We start from the raw sequence: 22,186 nt of genomic DNA on the forward strand, positions 1-22,186 counted from the left end.
TAATTACCTGTTAATTCCTTTATAAATTCATTATCACTGAGTTACCCTAATACAGCCATGCCAAAATATTGACACTGGAATAGAATAGAATAGAATAGAATAGAATAGAATAGAATAGAATAGAATAGAATGGTATTAATACATTTATAAATGTATAATTAATAAAGATCAGCTGCATTATCAGTGTAACCTAAGAACACTATGTTAATGTAGGTACTTTAAAATAGAATAGAATAGAATAGAAGCGAATAAGATTCACTTTGTATCAGTTTTCTTGTTAATTTCTTTATTGATGCATTAATCACACTGAAACCGACAGTCATGACACTATATTGATTTTAGAATAGAACAGAATAGAACCATTTTATTCATTTCATGTTTAGCAGAATTTCAAATGTTTAAATTTAAAATGATGAGATATTTATTTTGAAATAGAACAGTAATGAATGGAACTGTATTCTAACATTCCAGAAGGTGTAGTTGTTGATCAAGTCTCGCTGTGTACTTGTTAATCAGCTGCTACTTTCTCGCTGTCAGTCCTGGAACCACAAGCAGTCCGTTATAACACCTATGATATTTTATTGCACTGGAGCACAGCTGTTATGGCCACAAATAGACTCGCCAGTGCCTGTGATAGTTGCATCAATATGTTGCAATATTGCTGCCTCAGGTTTTTTTTTAACTCTAAGTTAAGTGTCTCAGTTCAGTTGGGATCAGGAGTGCACACTGAATATCACATCATTTGTTAGTGGACGAAGGCTCTGTGTGCTGATACGGGAAAGCGTATCGGGGATTGATGATGGATGAAGGATCTCCGTCTCGTACACTTACTCCAGTAACTAAAGCGCACTGATGTCATGGGCTCTGCGTCGATTTGGGGTTCCTTCTGTCTGTCTGTGCGGTTTGGGGGATTGCATTACTGTGGCGAGGGGAGCATGATTATTCGTTTCAGCCCTCTGCTTTTAAGCCTCATAATTGATAGCAGACTGCTTGGTTTGGGTATGCATGTGCGTCGCCTCAGCACGTGTGTGTGTATGAGTGTGTGTGTGTATCGTCTCAACTCTTCATCCTGCTGATGAAGGCAGTTTTCTGCACCCCTCTTCCAATTTTTTTACCCAAACCTCTGTCTCTTATACCCATAATTTCACCAGACACACAATTAAGAGACTGACTCTCACACACACAGGACAGTGGGAGAGTGTTAAAAAAAAAGAAAAGAAAAAAAAAAGAAAACACTTCAGGCTCCCGTATAGGCCGCACACGTGTACACTTTGCAAACAGTAAAATTCCAACAAAAGGGGCGACTTCTGCTTTATTTCACTATGCTTTCATGTGTGTGGTGAACGGCTATGCAATCTATTGCAGCTCACTTCCCTGTCGAGCAGCTCCCATGAGCCTGAAATGCAAACAAGCCATGTCACATGGAGAGAAAAGAGAAAACCCCGTGTAAATGTATGCAGATGTACCTGCTGCAGAGTGCGGTGTGTGTGTTAGAATCACAGACTACATCAAAGTTGAAAAAGGAACTAGTAAGGGGCGGATCTGGCTGTGAGAGAACCCTCAGAATGAGGCGGCAGGTGGTTTTTTCTATGAGAGTAAGGAAGAGATAAGAGCTCTTGTGTGACTGAACAGGATGTCAAAAGCCACTGCTCTGCTCTGCACGAGAAGCTGCTGATACACAGCGGCGCTTAAATACTCCTTCCTGGAGACGCTGAAGATGGGATCCGGCCATAAAGAGCCCGAATTTGATTTCAGCTTTCTGTTTGAGTACGGCAGCCGAGGCGGAGAGATGGAAATGGAGAGAGGTGTGTTGGGCAGGTGGCAGAGTCTGTATGTGTGTGTGCTTGTGCATGTGTTTGTCTATGTATGTGTTTGTAAATGTATATGAATGAATCTGGTTTTCTAGTTTAATAGATATGGCATGAAATTACATTGCAGCATTAGTTTTCTTTATCTCTGGAAAAGATGATCTTCAGTGCAATAAAAATAATTTTTACCGAATTTGGTAAATATTTTTGTTTTCTATTCAAATACAGCTGGTGAATATTTTATACAGATTTAGTCAATTTTAGAAAAAAAAAAAAGATACATTTTATCCTGTATTTGTGTATGTGTGTGTGTTGTGTGTGTGTGTGTGAGAGAAAGAGACTATATATATATATACATATATATATGTATATATATAAAAGTATTTTTTGTCTAATTAAAATAAGATTACTTTTAAACTTCTTTTAGATTATTTTTTTAATCTTTTCAAGACTGACAGCTGTTTTTTTTTTTTGTTTTGTTTTTTTTTTTTTCCTTTTTTTTTCAGTGCATCTGCTTCTGGAAATAGTCTGTCACACACTAATTTTAGTCAGTCTGCCCACGCATTCTGTGGTGCATGACAGGTTCATCATTTCACGTGGTGTCCTGGTTGCGTACCGCTGCAGTTAACAAATATAGATTGAGGTGAAGGGGCTGGCCACAAAAAAAAGTCACTGTTCAAACAGAACACAGTGTTTTCTTTAGAAACCTGAACAGGTATGAAAATAGGGTCATGATGGGGACATTTTCTTTAACCTGTTTGATTTTGTTTGCCTTTGAGCCACGTGAAAGTGAAATTTGTTGTGTTTTTATAAATGAAGGCATTAAAATAACTGATACAAATAATCCATAATCTCAGGCAGATTGTTAGAAATTCATGTTTTATCATTGATACTTTTCACAATCCTTCTAAAAATCTTTTTTAAAAATTGTAACAATGAAAAGAAGCAAAAGCAATTTTGCTGGAATTACAAGGATTGAACAAATACAAGATTGAACCTTCCTCAGCCCCTTGAGCTAACCTAAAATATTTGTTACTTTCCATATGCTCATGCAGATTTCTCCATGCCTCAAAGTACATTTTGAAGTAGGCATCTATGGTGCTGCTAACAGATGTTGTACTTTTGTTTTTTACTCATCATTGTCTTTTTCTTTTGTCCTTGCAGAGGCTTTTAGCTACACACCAAATGTTAGTCTGTCTCTCCCACTTGGCATGGCCAACCCTTGCCTGGCATCTCAGTACCACAATCTTCAATCAAGCCCTGTTATCTCAGTCTCATCATGCCACCAAGCGAGTTACGGACTCCAAGAGAGCACTGTGGCTCCCAACTACTACTTCCCTGGGCTCCGTCCTAATGGTGCGCCTCCTCTGGAGAGGCCACGCATTGAGATCACCTCATATGGCCAGATGCCTGAGGAAGAGGTGGTGGAAAGTGGGACCATGGGCCCTGTGCCTAAGCGAGTCAACATTGTGACCTTGACCTTGCCTAGTGCTGATGGGTACCGTGATCCAAGCAGTCTGAGTCCAGCAAGTAGCTGCAACTCTGAGGCATCATATGAATCTGGTTTCTACAACTATGAAAATTCACCCCAGAACTCACCCTGGCAGTCACCCTGTGTATCACCCAAAGGCTTATCCTCTTCGATGCTGTCTTGCCCTCCTCATGGCCATGCCCCAGGTCCCTCTCCTCGTACTTCCCCTTCCACCTCACCCAATGATGACATCGGAAGTCACGGCAAGCGGAAGTATAGCTTCAATGGCACCCCTTATGGGCACACATCAGGCATGTCACCCAACCACTCACCTGGGGCATCACCTCAGGGTTCACCAAGGCTTGAAGAAAGCTGGCTGGGAAACACTAACCAGTATACCAATTCTGCTATTGTGGCAGCCATCAATGCCCTCAGTACAGACGGCTTTCCTGATCTCAGTGACGGTGTTCCCAACAAGAGCCGGAAGACCAGTGTAGAGCACAACCCCAGCATGAGCTTGAAGGTGGAGCCGGCAAATGAGGATGTGGGAACAGAACTTGGCCAGGAGGACTATGCCAATTCCAACCGTATGCCATTCAAGAAGGAGAGCTATTGCTCAGGTTTCCTGGATGTGCCACCTCACCCATACTCATGGCCCAAGCCCAAACCTTACCTCAGGTATTCAGTTGTACACAAAATTTAAATAGAAATACATGTAAAAATTCCTGATCTATTTCAATATTTGATGCTTCAAGCACACGATTATATGTCTTATGAATAATTTGTGTTTACATGCAGATTATACCTTACTATGAGGTCTCTTCCTCTCGCTATGTAAAATAAAACTATTTTAGTTATAGCAGTAGGAAATTGAAGGTAGAAAGTTCATATGTATTTCATAAATTCCTTTCCAAAGGCTCGTGCAATGGGTTGTTGGCCAGTTCTCATAGCAACCCATACATAAACACTCACCAACACATCATTTTATTATTTTGTTGTTTTTACTGTTTTTAACAGGCCTCTGGGTCCGCCTGTGGTCATAGTGCATGAGTGTGTATGCGTGTGCGCACTTTCCTCCGCCGGCATGCTTTCCTGCCGGAAATCAAGTGTTTGAGGGTGATAGTGTGGAACAGGAAGTGATGGTGTCAATGCTGGTGGCGCTAGCTGCAGATTCTCCTTCCCTCTCAGACACATTAGGCCGATAAAAGACAGATAAAAATGCAGATAAAAGTCCAGAGGGAAGCTGGTTCGTTTTGGGTCAGCAAACACACCAAAAGTTCCAAGAGGATGCCTGAGATTGTGTCCATTTTTGTTGCTTTTTGTTGAGTCGTACAGGCATCCGGGTGTGCTGAAATTTTGTTCCGTCAACGTGTGCTTTTTGTGTGTTTTCACGTGGGAATGTGTTCTCTCATTGCTCATTCACTCCGGACAACAGAGAATCACAAACACAACATAGTTTAAAAAATGCAAGGCGTTTTCTGAATTGTTATTAAACTCGCACAAAGTTTCATCATTTCAGTGGAACCAAATTTATCCACTTAAAAGCATAAGTGCTTTGTGGAGACCTGGACTGATGAGCTGTCAGGTCGTGATAGAATGCATGGAACACTTTAAATGGAACTCATACTTCTTTCATTATTTCTTCTGAAAAGAAGAAAAAAAAACGTTCACAATTAGCTGCCAGGCTTTAAAAATTAAGTATGTCAGGCTGTGACTACAACAGATTAGATTAGAGACAATGATGAAATGGAGGGATCCAGGTCCCGAACGCTTGCCAGAGCAGGCAGAAAATCTGGTTTCACTCATCCGATTAATGCCTGTAAGATGTGTGTGTATGTGTAATTCATAAATCTTGATGAAGTATATTGTGCTGTGATTTTGCAGCCCGTCCCTGCCGGCTCTTGATTGGCAGCTGCCATCCTGCTCAGGTCCCTACAATCTGCAAATCGAGGTGCAACCCAAATCCCATCACCGTGCCCACTATGAGACTGAAGGCAGCCGAGGGGCAGTGAAGGCCCTATCAGGAGGCCACCCTGTGGTGCAGGTATGCTAACTTTTCTTTTGCTAGCAAAAATACAATATAAAACCCCTTACATTTAGAGCTCGGGGTAGGTAAATTTTAGTGTAGCTTGTGTAGAGTCTAAAATGTAACATAGCATGTGTTTATCTTGTGATGTATCTCTGTGTGTTGTAAATCCTTTAGTAATTTAGTAACACAGTACTTTTACAGTAACCACCAGTCACTTGATGAAAAAAGTAGCTTGTCTGAAATTAGGGGAAAAAATTACATGCAGGAAAGTAGAAATAATGAAACAAGTGGCAGACACTACTAATGTGAAACGGAGAAGAGGGCGGGGCTTCCAGCGAGACTGAGGGGTTAATATTTGAAAGTTTTTGACATTTGCACAACTGTCAATCATTCCAGATTGGCTCATCTGCCATTTGTATTAGGGGAAAAAGTAGACTATTCTTTTTTGCGTATGTTTGAGCGATGACTCGTAATGTGTTTCCCCTATGCAGAATGTGTAAAAAAGGTCAGCAGTTCTGTATTTTGTAATAACAAATGAGGCTTTGCAACTTGATTCATCAACCCAAAGAAACCTAGGCTTGATTTACAATTATTACATTATTTATCCAGTTTGAAGTATATTTGGGAAAATTAAGAAAAATTACCCTAACTATTAACTGTGTAGAGACATTATATATGTTTTAAAAGATTTCTAATGTAACTCTTATTAGGATCCTGAATCGGGTTAAATTAGCACTGTGTTTAATAAAGAAGTGCAATTTTGTTCCATATGTATTTTTGCTGAAAAATGTCTTGACCAGGCCATTTTTGCTGCCTGGCCATGTGAGCTTTCAGTAAGGGCAGGGGAACATTTGAGAGTGACAGAAAGAAAAAGAAAGAAAAAGAGAGTGTGTATGCACTTGTGAGTGACATGCTGGTGTGTATGTGTTATTAATGGACCGTGAAGTCCGAAGTCAATCGACTACACCATTTGCAGGAGCGAATTGCAGTGCCGCATATTATCGCAATTATTGCGGCGCATGAGCACTGCCTCTAACTATTGTGCTTGGCAGGCATTATAGGACCCACGTCATTCTCACCTGCATTACCTAACACATGTTACAAAAAAGCGTTCTCTATTTTTCTGTCTTGAACTTAAACCCCTTAATTCGCTTCTTGGTTTATCCAAGGTGGAAAGTGCACTTGAAAGTGCAATGCTACGTGTGTGTGTATGTGGTCGGGAGTGACGTGCGTGTGGCCATGAAATCAATAATGTAATACATTCAGACGCAGACACACTGGCGCGTTGCTGCCGTCTCTTGGTAAAGGCAGTAGTCGAGGCATTGCAGCTGTTTTCCAAACCCTTATTTTCTCCCCAGTCGAACACGGGCACTTTCACTTCCCAGCACAGCAGCTGCCGCCCAGTCAGTTTCAAACCTAATTCATCAACTCTCAGGTGTTATTTATAATCCATTTCCTCCCCGAGCAGAAGTCATGTCTCGTTGTTGAAGTTGAATTTGTTAACATAGGCCTGTAGGGAGGTAGACATTAACCAGCTTAGCCATATGTTTGTCATATGTTTGCTATTGAGAGCTGGACCTGACTAAGCTTGTGCCACTTCATCTCTCATGGGTGTAGTGGTATCACAGTGTCCCTCATATTGCCAAATGTGTGTGAAAACCTGACCATTACGGCCATCTTTGGAGACATGGTTCACTAAAGTTGGTGTAGAACTCAAGTGTCCTCCACAGAGCCCTGACCTCAACCCTGAAAGCCCCCAAACCCCAGACCTCAAACCTTCCCAACATCAGTACCTGACCTCAGTGATGCCCTTAAACATAGTCACACTCACATAGAAAAATCTAGTTATAAGCATTCTCAGGAGAGTAGAAACAGCAAACGGGCATTAAATCTTTAAAAAGCACATCTGAGAATTATGGTCAACTGTCCATAAACATTTGACTATATAGTGTATTTTAATCTCTATTGGGATTCCTATATTCAAATAACAGCAACAGAATTTGTTGCCTTTTTATATTTATATTTTTTATATTTTATAATAAAATTACGTTTATGTCCAGTACAATCAATTTTTAGAAACAAGTTGAAAAATAACATTTCAGTGATGCACTTCATCTGCCATGTTCACATTGTTAGCATGCTTCTTTTAACTTTTACTTTTCTTCACTGTGATTTAATGCCTGAACTGCTCTAGTTTGGGGGAAATATACGAGGGCTTTCATCAGCCTGCGGCCTCTTGAGCAGACAGCAGAAGCTTACATGCTGCTCTCCTGGCTGAGTTAGGCAATCCTGTCCAGTGATAGAGCTGCTGGGAGAAAGAAGCTTCAGCTTAGTCATGCTTCACCTGCTGCCAGAATTTGCCGTAGAAGATCCAAAACTGAGAGTAGAGTGGGTTGTAATTTTGACCCCCCCGCCTTCCCCCACTCTCCTACTCTCCTTGCCTGAGCAGCATTCGCATCATGGCTCCCAGAGTAAGACAGTAATGAAGAGCAGGTTTTGGGCGGGTGGATGGCAGCCATGGAGAGCGGCAGCAGGGGGAAGAGGGTGTGGGGCACAGGGAGTCAACAGGCAGGCAGCTGAGGCTCAGCAGAGCTCCTTCCCCTCTGGGACCCTCTGCTTCCTGCTGATTAAGGACCCTAGGCACAAGTGGTGCCCCTACAGAGGAGTAGGGAATGGTATTGGGGCAGAGAGGGACAGGAGTCCCATAACCCAGCTGATGCTACTGTGTTGATACTCCAGGGGCCCTTGTCTCATTGTTGGTGTCAATTCTGGTGAGGCATTCATCTCTCAAAAGTGCTCCCAAGTCAATCCATTGGCTGACACTCACTCCAAAATGTTTCCTTTCATGCATCAATACACACACGCACACATGTTGATTCTATTGCGGTGGTGACACAATTTTCCTGTAGAGTAGCATTCAAAAGCATTCAAAACAAGAAATACAAACAAAGTGGTGTCCACCAGTGGCACCCGTCCCTTGTCAAACTTCAAACTTTGAGCCATATCACATTTCATTTGTGTAGTCATCAGAAGGGGGTTTGCATTTTGATTTTCTGTCATATGATGTAAACAGCTGGAACACCAACAAAAAATAGTGCGCCCCTTCTCCCAAGCCAGACTGTTTCTCTGCCCCCCTTGGCATACTCATTAGTGATCATCGAGGTTCCACTGTAATGAGCGGAGGTGTTTTCCTACTCTCTTTTACTGCTGCTCCCAAACACACAGACTTCCCTTTGTTTTGGAAAGTTTCTTTCATAGAGGTGACATCACTCTCCCTCTCCACTACACCACTGGCAGATTGGAGGCCAAGGCTTGAGAGAGATACCCCATGTTGATAGAAATCTCCTTCCCCTACTTAGACAAGAATCGGTGAACTCGCCAGCTGCCCATACTGTCTTTGCCTGTTCCCTTATTTGTGATCTCCTCAACTCTTTAATTTGCCTGTATGGTTTATTATGGTGGAAGCTGACCCCTGTAGCCACTTTTCCTCTTCTCTAGCTACTGGCAACCGCAATACTATAGGGGGGATGTCCATCTTTGGAAAAGGCACACTGCTGCACCACAGTCATTGCCAACATCTACATGATGGTTTTAGAGGCATACTGGGGGGAATCTCAAGGTCCACCTTCAAGGGAAAGAACACCTCAAGAACGATGGGTTTTCCATCAATTTGAAATGAATATCGCAAGTGTTTGCCAGTCCTGAAATACATGGAATTTACTTTTAGGGGAGTGAAAACCAAGCTGTGACTCACTAAGTATTCCCATAACTTAAAACTATGTTTCTGTGTTTAAAATTCTTTAACTGCATTGGTTAAACTTTAAAATCAATACCTAAAAGTGTGGTTGACAAGTAATCTGATTCCCTTTTGGGTGAAGAGATTCCCTGTACTACTAGGCTACTACTTAAGTGCTCTGATTTCAAAGCCTGAGGTTTTGGATGAATACTGTGAAATGTGTTGAGATTTGCTGTCTGAAAACATGTTTCTCTAGTAAGTCTCCTGTACTGAATCCAGTTGAACAAGCCTGGAATCCCCATCTTTGTTTCATATTGAGGCAGAGTTGACAGATTTATCAAAGAAATCAAGAAAGTATCATCTTTCAAATAATTACTGTCTCATTTTTATTATGTAAAGATCCATTAAACACTCAGATGTGCCCAGATTTCCTTTTCTTTGAGGGGCTCCCCTTACTCAAGACATTGGTATTGGGAAACCACTAATTGCAACCATGGAGAAACTTAAAGAATGCTGTGCGACGGCAACATTTTCATTGGTCTGAGGTGCTGACCACAGATTTATGAGGTAAGGCATCGTTGGCTGCCACTTAGATCACGGGGCACTGGAATCCTGCACACGTCAGTGTGTAGCCTTTGGCAAGGCACTCTGGTACAAAGACGCTCCTTTTTAAGCCGTCAATTTATACAGTGCATATGATCTCGATGATCTTTGGTCTAGACATGGAGAGCTCTAAACATTGGCCCTCAGTGACATTCGTTTTGCATTTGCGTTTTAATACTCACCACAGACTATTGTCACTCTGCCGAAAACCATAAAAGCAACAATGATTACTGAGGCAGCCAATTACAGTAAAGCAAATCTATTTCTCTTTCTTTCTCTCTCTTTCTCTCTCTCATATACAGTACAAATATATAGCAAATGCTATGTGAATCAGCAGAGAGTTAATAAAAGGAATTCTGGGGTGGGTATAATAAGTCTTACAGTAGATGAGGGTAGATTTAATTTGGTACAGAGAGGCCTCGCTGGGTGACTGTCAGCACCTATGAGCGAATGTGATAATGGACCAAGGTCCCCCTCCTTCCTTTCCTCCAACCTTGCACTCATACAGATTCTCTCCCTCTCCCCCTTTCTACGCCACGTGGACTAGACCAGTCATGAAATTCCTACTTACCACCGTGGAGAGTACAAGAGACAGAAATGAGAGCAGGAATGAGTTAGACCAAGTTACATAATGTTAAGTAATACAGAGAAAGAAAATGTGAAAATGGAGTTTATTTAATGTAGCCCTCTGATGTCACCACTCAACAGCCTCTCATTTCCTTAAACAAATGTGCTTATTGCAAATTCTTGAGCTGACCCAACAGGAGTGATGTGTTTTCAGGGAGGACATTTCACTAATACCTAGGAGCCATACTGATGTAGGAAGTCTGCTGAGCATGTCATGTGCCATATTAGTTATGGGTAATAAAAGTGCATTTCCTTGGTAATTCTGTACATGTATATGCTTAGGCATATCTGATAAACTGGCAATCCATGCAGTATGGAAAAACTTTGTACAGTGAGTTGCCTGCTTATTATTAGATTGGTAAACCTAATAAACTGGCAAATCAGTGTAAAGTACAGTAGGAACAGATCTTGAGTATAAGAGAGGTTTGGCTTTCTTACAGGCTGAGATTCTAAGCTAAGTCAGAGCTAAGTCAGACAAACTATGTTAAATTGCCTGATTTGAAACATAGAGGATGGTGATGGAAATAAAAAAAATAAAAAATTATTCCTCCTTAACTGATTAAAATGGACAAGATTTTAGCAAAAACAAAGCTGATATTTAGCTGATAGTTGGTTCAAAACTGAAGCTGTTATCCAGGACAGGTGAATACACTCACTGTACACTTTATTCAAAACACCACCAGTAGGTACACCTACTCATTAATACAACTGTCTTTAAAATGGCAGGTATGTTTACACATAACAGTCTATCAAGTTTTCACAGAATAGTGCGAAAATAAAAAAAAAACATCAAGTGTGTGGTACTTTTCTGGGTGAAAATAAAGCGTTGACAAAGGCCAAGATCATGAATCTGAAGAGTTTAAGATTGGAAAAACAAGTGGGCCAAATAAAGTGGCCAGTGAGTAAGATTAATACACAGTCAATAGTCCAAATGTGTCATCAGTATTTCTTTATTTTCCAGAGATTCAATAGTGAAATATAAGTAAATTTGATTTTTGCCACATACTGGACTATTGTATGGAAATAAAGACTTTGGCACCTATCAAGCCAACAGACATAAAGAGTCATTTGGATTTCATGGTGTATTTTAGACAGTGTCTCAATGTGAGATGATAAAGACAGAGAGAGAGAAAGTGAGGGAGGGTTCAGGAGAACACATATGTTAAATGGATCTAAGGAGTTTGCCCAAGGGGCACAAAGACATGTTACGTTACTTTCAGGAAGACCAACATCACTGCAAGTTACCTGACCTCATTCATCACTTCCCTTTGTGTATGAGGTCACTTTTGCTTTGAATTAAGCCAGCCATAGTTGTTGCCCTACACTGCTAGACCTGTGAGCTCAAAAATCGTTTCCCTCAGACATATAAATGCTGAGGTAATGCCTGGTTGAAAGAACAAAACCATGGCAGTACGCAATGACTATAATACCGTAGTTTAAGTGGTGTGGAAAAAGATATGTCAGATGGTTTATTCAAATTAAAAGACCAATTTCTGATTAGACTTCTTGATCAAGTGCACAAAAATGCAGTTGCAACATTTTCTCAATTTTCTCCATTTGTCTAGAGTGCTTAGTAGCACACAGGCCTGTAGCTAATTAGCTGCAGTGACACAGCGAGTAAAATATAATAAGCAGAGCGAGTGCCTCTGGTGAGATCACCTTGGAGATAAAGTGCTCTCTAGAGAAGTGAGGACTTCGAGAAGCCCCTGACCCTGGCATGCCTTGCTGATGACAAGCATATGTGACTAGCGTTCAGGGTCAGGACAGCTGTTGAGACTCTGAGAAGAGAAAAATAGCCAGGAAAGTGGATAGATCATTAGCCAATAATCGCTGGCTTAAAAAATTTGTCATTCATGCTTAGAAAGACCTTCTATTAAATAATGGATTTTATATTAGCATTTGTCTTGAGTATCATTATTCATCTTGGACAATATATCATGCTTGGAAATTCATTAATTTCTAGAAAATATGCCTCATGTCAGTTTATGTAGTTAAGTCACTACATCTTCTTTTGAGTCACTCAAAGTGTGAATAATGCGGCCACATAAAATCATGTACAGCAAATTAATTACTATGTTTTTTATTTAACAGTCGTTTGACACAATTATTTTTCCAGTGTCAGTATTTGCTCCTGTTCCTGACATGATCCTTCAGACATGCAAGGGTTCTCTGATAAAAGCAAAAAGGCAAATAGTACAACTTTTAAGATTACAGTGGGGTTAGGGTGTGTGGGGGGCACCAGAGAAAACTAATGATGGCATGAGGATGAGGTCATACAATGTAGAATAATGGGATGTATTATAATAAGAGTTCATTCATTCATCTTAAGTTTTTATCCGGGTCTGTGGAGGGTCACACTGTGAGGTAGAAATACACCCTGGATGGGATGCCACGCAAATTCAATCAGCAACTGAGGGTAGATAATCCATCTTCCAACATGTTTTGTTGAAGCAGGACTTAGGTTGGGTAAAACCGGAGGAACACCTTGCTAGACATGTGATAATGTTAGGAAATCTCAAGACAGAATAGACAGTAACCCAAGCTAAGGGTGGACCCAAGCTAGTGGTGTAAGTTTGAGACAATATCCGCTGTGCCACTGTACCACCATATCATAGGATTCTCACTCACGATAAGAAACTATTTTTTTAATCCAAGAATCGCCCCTTGCCCCCAATGGCCCCCCCCACCATCACCATACAGGGGCAATTATATAAGCATTAATCAGGTTATGTCACAGGTTACATGTGGTCTACATTCTGTTACATCACTCAATCAATTAAATAAGCATAGCCCTATTATTTAGCTTGACACACTCCCCACTTTGACTTGGTCACTCTAAGAAACTTCATAAGCCCTAGACCTGAAATTGCACCATTTGGATTTACCACATGGTCTTTATTTTGACAGGTCGTTCTTATTTGCTTTCATGGCAATTGAACATGTGGCCAGTAAACCCCAATTGAATTGAGCTCTGGAGGTTAATCTTAGGGGTTTTTTTTGCTCTTAGTGTTTTCTTTTTTACTGTTTTCAGAGTGCAGTCCAGTTGCCCACCCACAGTGTGGAGAATGTAGCCATACAGACTGAAAGATCTGGTTACACCAAAGTCCCTTCAGTTGTACCATGATGGTTACAGTTGTGAGCCAGTTATCCAGCATACAGTTCTTAATCTGCTGCTGCATGAATGCAAAATACACAGCAAATATCTAGGGATAGCCATAGTCCTGTATTTTTAAAAATAGGTCTACATTTGCAGATCCCACAGATCTACAGCAACCGTGCCACTTACTTTGCTGCTGACGAGTGGTTTCTATCTATGTATAACAAACATTTGTTCCCCCTGCCTGTGCTGAAGTGGTTTTTATTAGAGAGCAGAAGGGCTAAGTGGTAACCAGAGAGAGAAGGGAAGTTGTACCTGTTTGAAGTAAGGGGTACTGATTCTCTTGGTGCTTTTATCTCAGTGTGGCACCGTCTCTGGCTCTGGCCCAAAGCTTTGCCAGGTGTAATAAAAATCATAACACGTATTGTGTTCTATGTCAGAAAGCCCCCAGGGCAGCATTATGGAGGCTAGCAGCATGTTAATAGCAAGTTATGCTTAGAAATGCTGCCGTCACCAAAATCCAGGTCAATTGAATCAGGCTAGCAATAGGGGAGAAGACTGCATAGATATTCTGTTTGTTTCTTAAGCTTATTTAATTCCAGTAGGTGTAAAATCAATATTTTAAGTGGTTTTGTTTTTGGCATAAAAATTACTAGGTGACATTTATATAAATTATGTAAATTCTATTGAGGAACAAACAGAAAAACCAACATACTCACCAAAAATGGTTAGCTGTGGTTATCTCAGAAACTTCATAAGCCCTAGACCTGAAATTGCACCGTTTGGATTTACCACATGTTTATAAGGTGTTATAAATGTTATATAAATGGATAGATTATGTTTGAATTATGTTTCATTCACCATTTTCCATTGAAACAGTGTGTTCTAAACGTTTGCTTCTTGATGGGCTGAGAAATGTTCACAAACAGCAGCATGACCAAAGACCAAACCTCCAGCTTATGTGTAACTGAACAGAGGCTATGAAAGAGTTCCTGCTGAATAACCTCAAGAAAAAAAGACCAAACCTGTCTTTAAGAACCCCCCCAAACCCCAAAGGGAACTCTTTTAATTCTGCAAGCAGTACTAGGGAAAGGGTAATGTGGCTCGTCTCCAGCCCAACCAGGGAAACAAATACAGTGCTGCTAGCACAAGTGTGGCTCTCTGAAGCTAAAAGCTATCATTAGGAAGTCTTAGCCGCAGTGTGCTGAAATAATTACAGCACAGAAGAGATGGGGTTTTAAGAGTGGGCTTCTTTTAAGAGGTAGCAGGCTTTTTGAGAGCTCACCTAGATCTCTTTGTTGTTTTGCCAGCTCTACGGCTACATGGAGAGCGAGCCACTAACACTCCAGCTCTTCATTGGCACGGCAGATGACCGACTTCTGCGACCACACGCTTTCTACCAGGTTCACCGCATCACCGGCAAGACCGTCTCCACTGCCAGTCATGAGGCCTTGCAATCCAACACCAAGGTGCTGGAGATCCCTCTCCTGCCTGAGAACAACATGAGAGCCATGTGAGTCTGTCATGCCATTTGTACTGAAATTATTTATAGATTTATAACAGTGAATCTATATGAAATAATTCATCTATGACATCATTGGTGGACCACAAGTGGATCAAGGTTGGTGGATCCATCTTGCACCCTTAATAGTTCATTTGGATGAACCCTTAGATATAGAACCCTATAACAAAGGGTTTCCCTTTCTTAGGATTTTTTTTTTCTGCACCAAAATACACTCAGAATACATTAAGACTACTGTTCTTCTGTAAAGTCCAAGTCAAATCCTGCTCCATAGACCTGTCTCTGAACATTTGTTGCTTCTTGCTCCCCCTCCTCACCACCACCACCCAGAGCTCAAATGTCCCTGGGGCTTTTACTTGGCATGTGGTCCAGCCAGCAGCACTTCTGGCTTGGCTTTCCTTCTCCACAGCTCCACTGGCTTTTGTTCCAGCAGCTTTAGAGTAAGAGAAATAAGGCAAAGAACCCAGACATTACATAACCTCCCTCACCTTCAAATGTCTCTTTTTTTGTTGTTTTCTATGGTAATACACCACTTGTCAGAGTTTACTGGCAAAACACAATGGTTTCAAGCAAATACAAACACCTACCCATTTTACCAGCTTCATTTGTTAAAAATTTTGCCAAGCTGGATAAAGCCTCACAGTAATCCAAACTCTCATTTTTATTTCTCATTTCTCAATTTAAACAGATTATCTGAAGTGGAAGTGTCATGAACAAATCAAATGGTTAACTAAATTACAGGAGGAGATAGCAGCAGACGTTCTTCTATGTCCTGATGACCTGATAAGCCTTGGCTAGGTCGTCTGCTGAAACGTTGGAGCGGTGAGGGGGTTTTCTCCGGTCCAATCTCAGACAGGAAGGTGTGGGCTGAGGACCTTTTTCTTTTAAAGGCCAGGTTTTGTGGAGGCTGGCTGATGTGGTCTTTCCATGCATAAGCAGACTGTTGATAAGACAGAAGACAGTACTTTTCTCATAGATCCAGTTCTGTTTCTTCATCTTCCTGTTTCAGTTGTTCAGAAGATCTGTTTTAACCAAGTCAGCTCCATAAGGGCCACAACGCTACACAGATTCAAATCATGAATGCATGTAAGTGTCAGGAAAACAGAGCAGAGCAGTAGTGCACCCATTCAGTCTGGATTTTTAACACAATGTTAGTCTTCAGTGTTTAGTTTTTTCAAGGTTATGGACTAAAAATGTGAAAGCAAGCTGTGTTTTTATCCTGTGGGAGGTTCTAGGGTTCTTCTATCCAATCCAGTGAGCATGCAAGGTGGAAATTGTACCTAATTGGGCCATGTCCACTGTCGAAGCAAATGAGGTCATTCTTTACCCATCATTTCCCTTGTTTCTTAATTATATTGCTAAGAGAAGTAATAACAACGGAAAGAGCCTAACGATGGTAAGGACACCAGACACTTTTAACCCTGGTTTCAGGGAAATGTCTGTCAGCCCACACGGATGGTCTCTGCATCTTGCTGCCCTTTACAGACCATTATAGAAAAGAACTACAATTGATGAATTAAAGCATATATACTCACTACTAATTTGTATGATTCAATTGCCCGTGTCACAGGGCTCTATAATATTTTTCACTCAAAATTTGTTTTGCCTGAGATTGACATCAGACACTAATAGCTCTGTGGTATTTTCTGTGTATTCAAATTGTAACTGGCTGAAGTGGAGGAAAATAGATTTGCGTAAAATTTTTGACATTTACCATGTTCCAGAAACTGCCTGAACCTCAGATATAAAATAATTGGAATCCCAAGCCATATCCCATATGTATGCTCTGCTTTATTTTTTATCAGCCTAGCTTTAGTTTTATTTAGTTTTTTATGCCAGCTTGAAACATGAGACCTTTTTCCACCCAAATGTCCAATAAATAAAAAAAATGCACAGAGAAAGAGCGAGAGAGAGAAAGAGAGAGAGAGAAAGAGAGAAAGAGAGAGAGACTAGGCATGCAAGAGAATGAAATGAAATACTGAGAAAGTTCCTGCCTGTGAATGTGGCATTAGTTAGAAGAATTGAAGCTGTAAAAGTTTGTAGTGGTAGTTCTTTTGAGGCAGGCTGGATTAAGATGCTCGACCAGCTGTGAGCATTTCGTGCCCAGTGTGCTTCTCCTCTGGAAACACATAGCCACCAGAGATCCCCCACTCCATGGACACTAGGGAGGCAATTAAGCTAGGGGAGGGAAGTCCCTCTTCCAGGGTGTGAGAGTACCAAATGGGATAAAGACGTTGACCTGTTATGCATCACCCTTACAAAGCCTACTATTGTAGAAGTTTAAGTTGATGTCACTGCTAGTCATGACAAACAGCCAATACATGCATTGGTTCCATCACTTTTGTCCAAAATGAACCATAAAACTCCACTTAGGTTGGAATCAATAAAAGTTTCAATGCTTATTTTTTACATTTGAAAGTTCAGTGGTTTGTCTGATTGGTCCACATCCCATTCTTATTCTTTCTTCATGAGTAAAGGCTTTATTAAGGAAACTTTTAATGATCTTACACTTCTTCCATGCAATTCTTCCAGAATTGACTGTGCTGGAATCCTGAAGCTCCGAAACTCAGACATCGAGCTGAGGAAGGGTGAGACGGACATCGGCCGCAAAAACACTCGAGTCCGAATGGTGTTCCGCGTCCACATCAACCAGCCCAACGGCAGGACCGTGTCTCTACAAGTCGCATCTAACCCCATTGAGTGCTGTAAGTACACATACACAGGTACTTAAACAACAAAACAGCACAGGAATCAGTTGAGTTCAGATTTTTGAAGAAGGTGTTCTTATGTTGGAAAGCAGTTCAAAAGCAAGATCATTAAAACATTGATTAATACCATGAAATTTGATTTGTTTAGCACTTGGACAATAGACACTGACACATAGCAGCTTTACAGATATTTGGATGTAGATCTAAATGCCTAATCGACAAAGCAGCGGTGAGGGAGATGAGGAAAAAACTCCTCTGAGATGACAAGAAAACTTGAGAAGAACCAGACTCAAAAGAGGGATTATAAATCATTACTGTTATAAGTCACGGTATAAAAAAGTAATTATAGAATAGAAAAATGCTGATAGAATGAATGTTCAGATAGAGCTTATGTTCTTTCATGAGGACAAACCAGTATATATGTATGATTAGATCAACTATCCATTCAAGGTTTTCATTATCCATGATACAGTGAAGATCTTGGGCATAAATTGTTAATTGGGAAGTGAAAACCGTTATGCTAATCGGATGCAACCGCGCACATGAGCTTAAAATGAGTCAGCAACATTATCTAACTCATTAAAAGATTTACAGTATAACAGCTATTAGGTCAGTATTTAGTTATTTACACTGGGCCATTGAAGGTCATTTTCCAGATGCAAATTCGAGAGGGTGCCTTGTTACTTGTTTAAAAATCATGATGTTATTCACTTCTCTTTGCCATTCCTATAAATCTGCCCCAGTATAATAAGCTTCCTCTACATTCAGGGCAAACAGATGGGCTACACTCTTCTCTCTTTTGTCAATTATTAAAAATTCCTACAAGGCTGAGATTAATATGCCAAGATCCTGATAACAAACCAGTAAACCGAATTTGACGCTAAGTTTTCTGGCTGAGAAAACGTTCAGTATGACCAAAATGGCCTTGAGCTTTGCCATGAAAAAAAATTAACAGCAAGCTGGTGCTTGAGTAATCACTAAAATGAGTTTGTTGATGAAAATGAAGAAACAAAACATGCTGCTTAATAGGCAAATAGTGACTATAAACATATCAATACAAGAAATGTGTTCCTGATAGATCCTTTTTAATCATAGCAAGCTAAAGCATTTATTTGCATTTAAGTTATGTATGGCTCCAAGGGTGGAGAAATTCAAACACTGCTTTCTTCTGCCTTTCTTATTGCTTGGCCTAATAAACATAGAATTTTTTTAATTAACATATACAATAAATAGTTAAAAAATAAATACCCCTACAAGTTAGCCCACTATTAAAGCTATATTGCTTGATTTTTAGATTGCTATTGATCCATAATGATTCACATAAGAAGCAATACAGGTTGTGTTGCATGATTATTAATTACCACAAACACAACAAAAATCTGTCTCTTTTTTTTTTTTGTAAATCTGATATAAAAAGACGATTTTATTCACTGACAGATATCCTCAATCTGGCAATTCCACTCCCAAAATATACGGTAGACACTGAGTTTACTAGCAAGTGAACAAATAGAAATAAAGGTCTTAGAAGAGACGTTTCTGGACACTCAGGGCTAGATGGAGATCAGGTTCAGAGATGGCTGATCCATTTTGGTGATTCGTATCTGTTCTCCTGCAGCCCAGCGCTCAGCACAGGAGCTGCCTTTGGTGGAGAAGCAGAGCCTGGACAGCTACCCAGCATCAGGAGGTAAAAGGATGCTCCTTAATGGGCATAACTTCCTGCCTGAATCCAAAGTCATGTTCGTGGAGAAGGCCCAAGGTAAGCCTTAACTATTCTCTTCTCATTCTTTTTAATTTCCCTCACATTTGCTTACTCACTTGCCCTCATTTTTTTTATTAGCATCCCCTCTCGTTGCCTCTCTCCTTCTGCTCCCTCAGTCTGTCCTTCCGTCAAAATAGAGCATGGCTTGCCAGGCGGCCCATGTGGTGTGCATTAGGACGCTATATTTTTAAACCAAAATGTATTTACATTTGCACAACTTTCCATTGCCTGTTCTCTGACGTTCAGCCGCAAGTTGAGGAATGAATCACAAACGAAGCATGTGCAATCTCTCTCTCTCTCTCTCTCTCTCTCTCTCTCTCTCTCTCTCTCTTTCTCCTCTCCACTCTCTTTCAGTCTTGCAGACTCATTTTCTCCCTCACCAGTCCGTCCCCCATTTTCCTCCATCTTTCTGTCTCCATAAAAATAATAGATCTCTCTATTATTTCAGTCACCTCATCTGTCTACTGGAATTTATTTGTCAAACATATGCTGTCTGGGTGGAAAAACGCAACAAGATGTTGATATTCGATGGCTACAAATCGTTTCCTTGATTGCGTTTGGAAACCTGTTGGTGAAGCCTAAACCACCGCTTTCTATATACACGATGATGAGAAGACACATAAGATGTCTTATGGCACCTGTGATTACACACAGATTTTGATATGAATCTGTAGTATTCCTGATTTTTAATGCTTGCCTTGATCACACACTTATCGTTTATGTCATTTATAAATCTCAGCTCGTTTAAGCCAGTGAATTTTTAATGTCTGTCAGTGCAGAGGAGTTTGAAACACAACATTAGCAATTAAACATAGCTTTTCTAGGCTCAGTGGCTTAGCCTGTGCAATTCCCACTGGCCGGAGTTTCGGAATCACACTTCAGCATAGAACTGCTGGAACGTCAGCATGAAAAAAAAATCACTCCGAAAAACCATTGTGTGGTGTTTTACCTTGTTTTCCTTGGCATCTCTCGCCTCAGGCTTTTCCCCAAGAATATGAATGCGTCTGCTGTTCCTCTCTCTGCGGGGTCTCCACTGTCTAGGGGTAAACTCTTTACTTCACTTGGCCTGTTGCCGGCCCCTAAGAGAGGAGTTGTGCTGAAGCGTCACATTAAACGCTAATGAATTAAGATGGATGGAAATCTAGAAACAATGATCTTTCCTGAAAGACGATGGATACCTACCATAGGTCCAATCTGTCCCAGAACATTGGTTTAGCACAGCAACATACAGAGACATTTGGGAATGCTGGCTGCCAGAGATTTGGCAAATGCTTTTAATAATGTGTAGTCAGTAGTGGTGTCTCCATCTGTTTTTTATGCTAATTTTAAACGTGAGTATTGTAAAACCTAAAGGGAAAAAAGTTGCAGACGACGTTTTCAACACTGGTGTTCGGTTGAACTGAAAATAGATGAGCAATATAAGAGAAAAGATTACTCTATGCCCTAACTTGTTATTTACTACAGCATACCTTGAGAGAAATGGGATGAGAGATAAGATGGGCTTTGTGAGATATATATATATATATATATATATATATATATATATATATATATATATATATATATATATATACTATACTATACTATACTATATATAGTACAGCATTGCGGAATATGATGGCTGATGGTAGACTCCTCAAATGTTTTGAGACCCGTGGCTGGATTGTTGAGTGTTATTACTGGACTCTATGGATACATTTCACATTTCAATGGCATTTAAAGTGAATCCTCAGAAAACCTTGAGGAACCGTTTTTTAAAAGTGTAAGACTAACCAAGATACACTCTTTTTCTTGATTTCTCTCATTTTCTAAAGGTCTTCTATGTGGACCCTTCTGAAAATTAATATATAAATTTTAGGTGAAGAGCTAAATTAAATGGTAGCAATACCATTAATCCAGTAGCATGTGGTTCAGGATGTGGTCCATGACTGCTTTTGATGTGCAACGGTTTGTAGTTTTTGTTTTGACAACTTATTCGAAAAGTTATTGATAGAATTTGGATAGAAGCCAAAAACCATCAAGTTTGTGGGTTTCATTTTCATATTCTGGTAGGGGCTTCCACAACATAAATATATATATACATACAAAAAATACATACACACACATGTGCAGAGGCCCCGAGGGGCCATTAAACACAAGCACCTCATATGCTCTGACATGTCAGGAATCAGCATCAGTGAGCTGTTTATGCAGCAACAGACCGTGCATGCAAATTCAGCCCTGATTGGAATGGAAAGAGAGGGAATCCTCAAGAGAGGGAAGCCCTTCCTCTGCCCCCCTTTCACTTCTCTCTCTCTCTCTCTCTCTCTCTCTCTCTCTCTCTCTCTCTCTCTCTCCTTTTCCTAGGCTGACTGTTTAACACACTTTGCTGGTCTGTTATTGCCATCGCAGCCTGTTTGTTTTCTCTCTTTGCAGCCTCCTCATCAGAATTTCTGACAATCCTCTCTGGTCAATATGGCTGACTATTTGTCTACCTGTCTTTCTGAATCTCTAAAGCGAGTAGGACAAACTTCTGGACAAACTTCTCAACATCAGAGATCAGCCTGAATCCATGACAGAGACTGAAAAAGAGAGAGAAAATGACAGAGAGAGTGAGAGGGAGAGAAAGCACAAAAGACAGTGAGAAAACAGAAGAAGAAGACATGTTAAAGTTTATTGTAGTAATTAAAAACTCAAACACAAATGAACTGTCAAATACTAAACTCACGCGAATGCCTTTTAATACCATCAAAACGCACGCTTCCTAACCACAGCATTAAAGTCGAGGAGCAGCACCGGCTTTCCAAAATGGACGCCAATAAACACCTTCTTTAAATTTCCAGCCTT

The 22,186-nt window shown here is 40.5% G+C and overlaps 1 protein-coding gene across 2 annotated transcripts in view; it reads left to right on the top strand.

Moving 5' to 3' along the window:
• The window catches only part of LOC132848409 (nuclear factor of activated T-cells, cytoplasmic 1-like), a 58,422-nt gene that overhangs the window by 1,362 nt on the left and 34,874 nt on the right, over positions 1–22,186 (top strand). The window contains exons 1-6 of one of the 2 annotated variants that reach the window (XM_060874098.1): positions 1,608–1,805; positions 2,973–3,957; positions 5,164–5,323; positions 14,682–14,884; positions 17,426–17,598; positions 19,217–19,357. In XM_060874098.1, the coding sequence (XP_060730081.1) occupies positions 1,718–1,805; positions 2,973–3,957; positions 5,164–5,323; positions 14,682–14,884; positions 17,426–17,598; positions 19,217–19,357 (1,750 nt within the window). In that variant the 5' untranslated portion in view covers positions 1,608–1,717. Of the gene's footprint in view, positions 1–1,607; positions 1,806–2,972; positions 3,958–5,163; positions 5,324–14,681; positions 14,885–17,425; positions 17,599–19,216; positions 19,358–22,186 lie in introns of those variants that run through there. The other variant, XM_060874090.1, reaches the window with a different exon arrangement.

The sequence above is a fragment of the Tachysurus vachellii genome, chromosome 1, assembly GCF_030014155.1.
Source record: "Tachysurus vachellii isolate PV-2020 chromosome 1, HZAU_Pvac_v1, whole genome shotgun sequence".
NCBI classification, from domain to species: domain Eukaryota; kingdom Metazoa; phylum Chordata; class Actinopteri; order Siluriformes; family Bagridae; genus Tachysurus; species Tachysurus vachellii.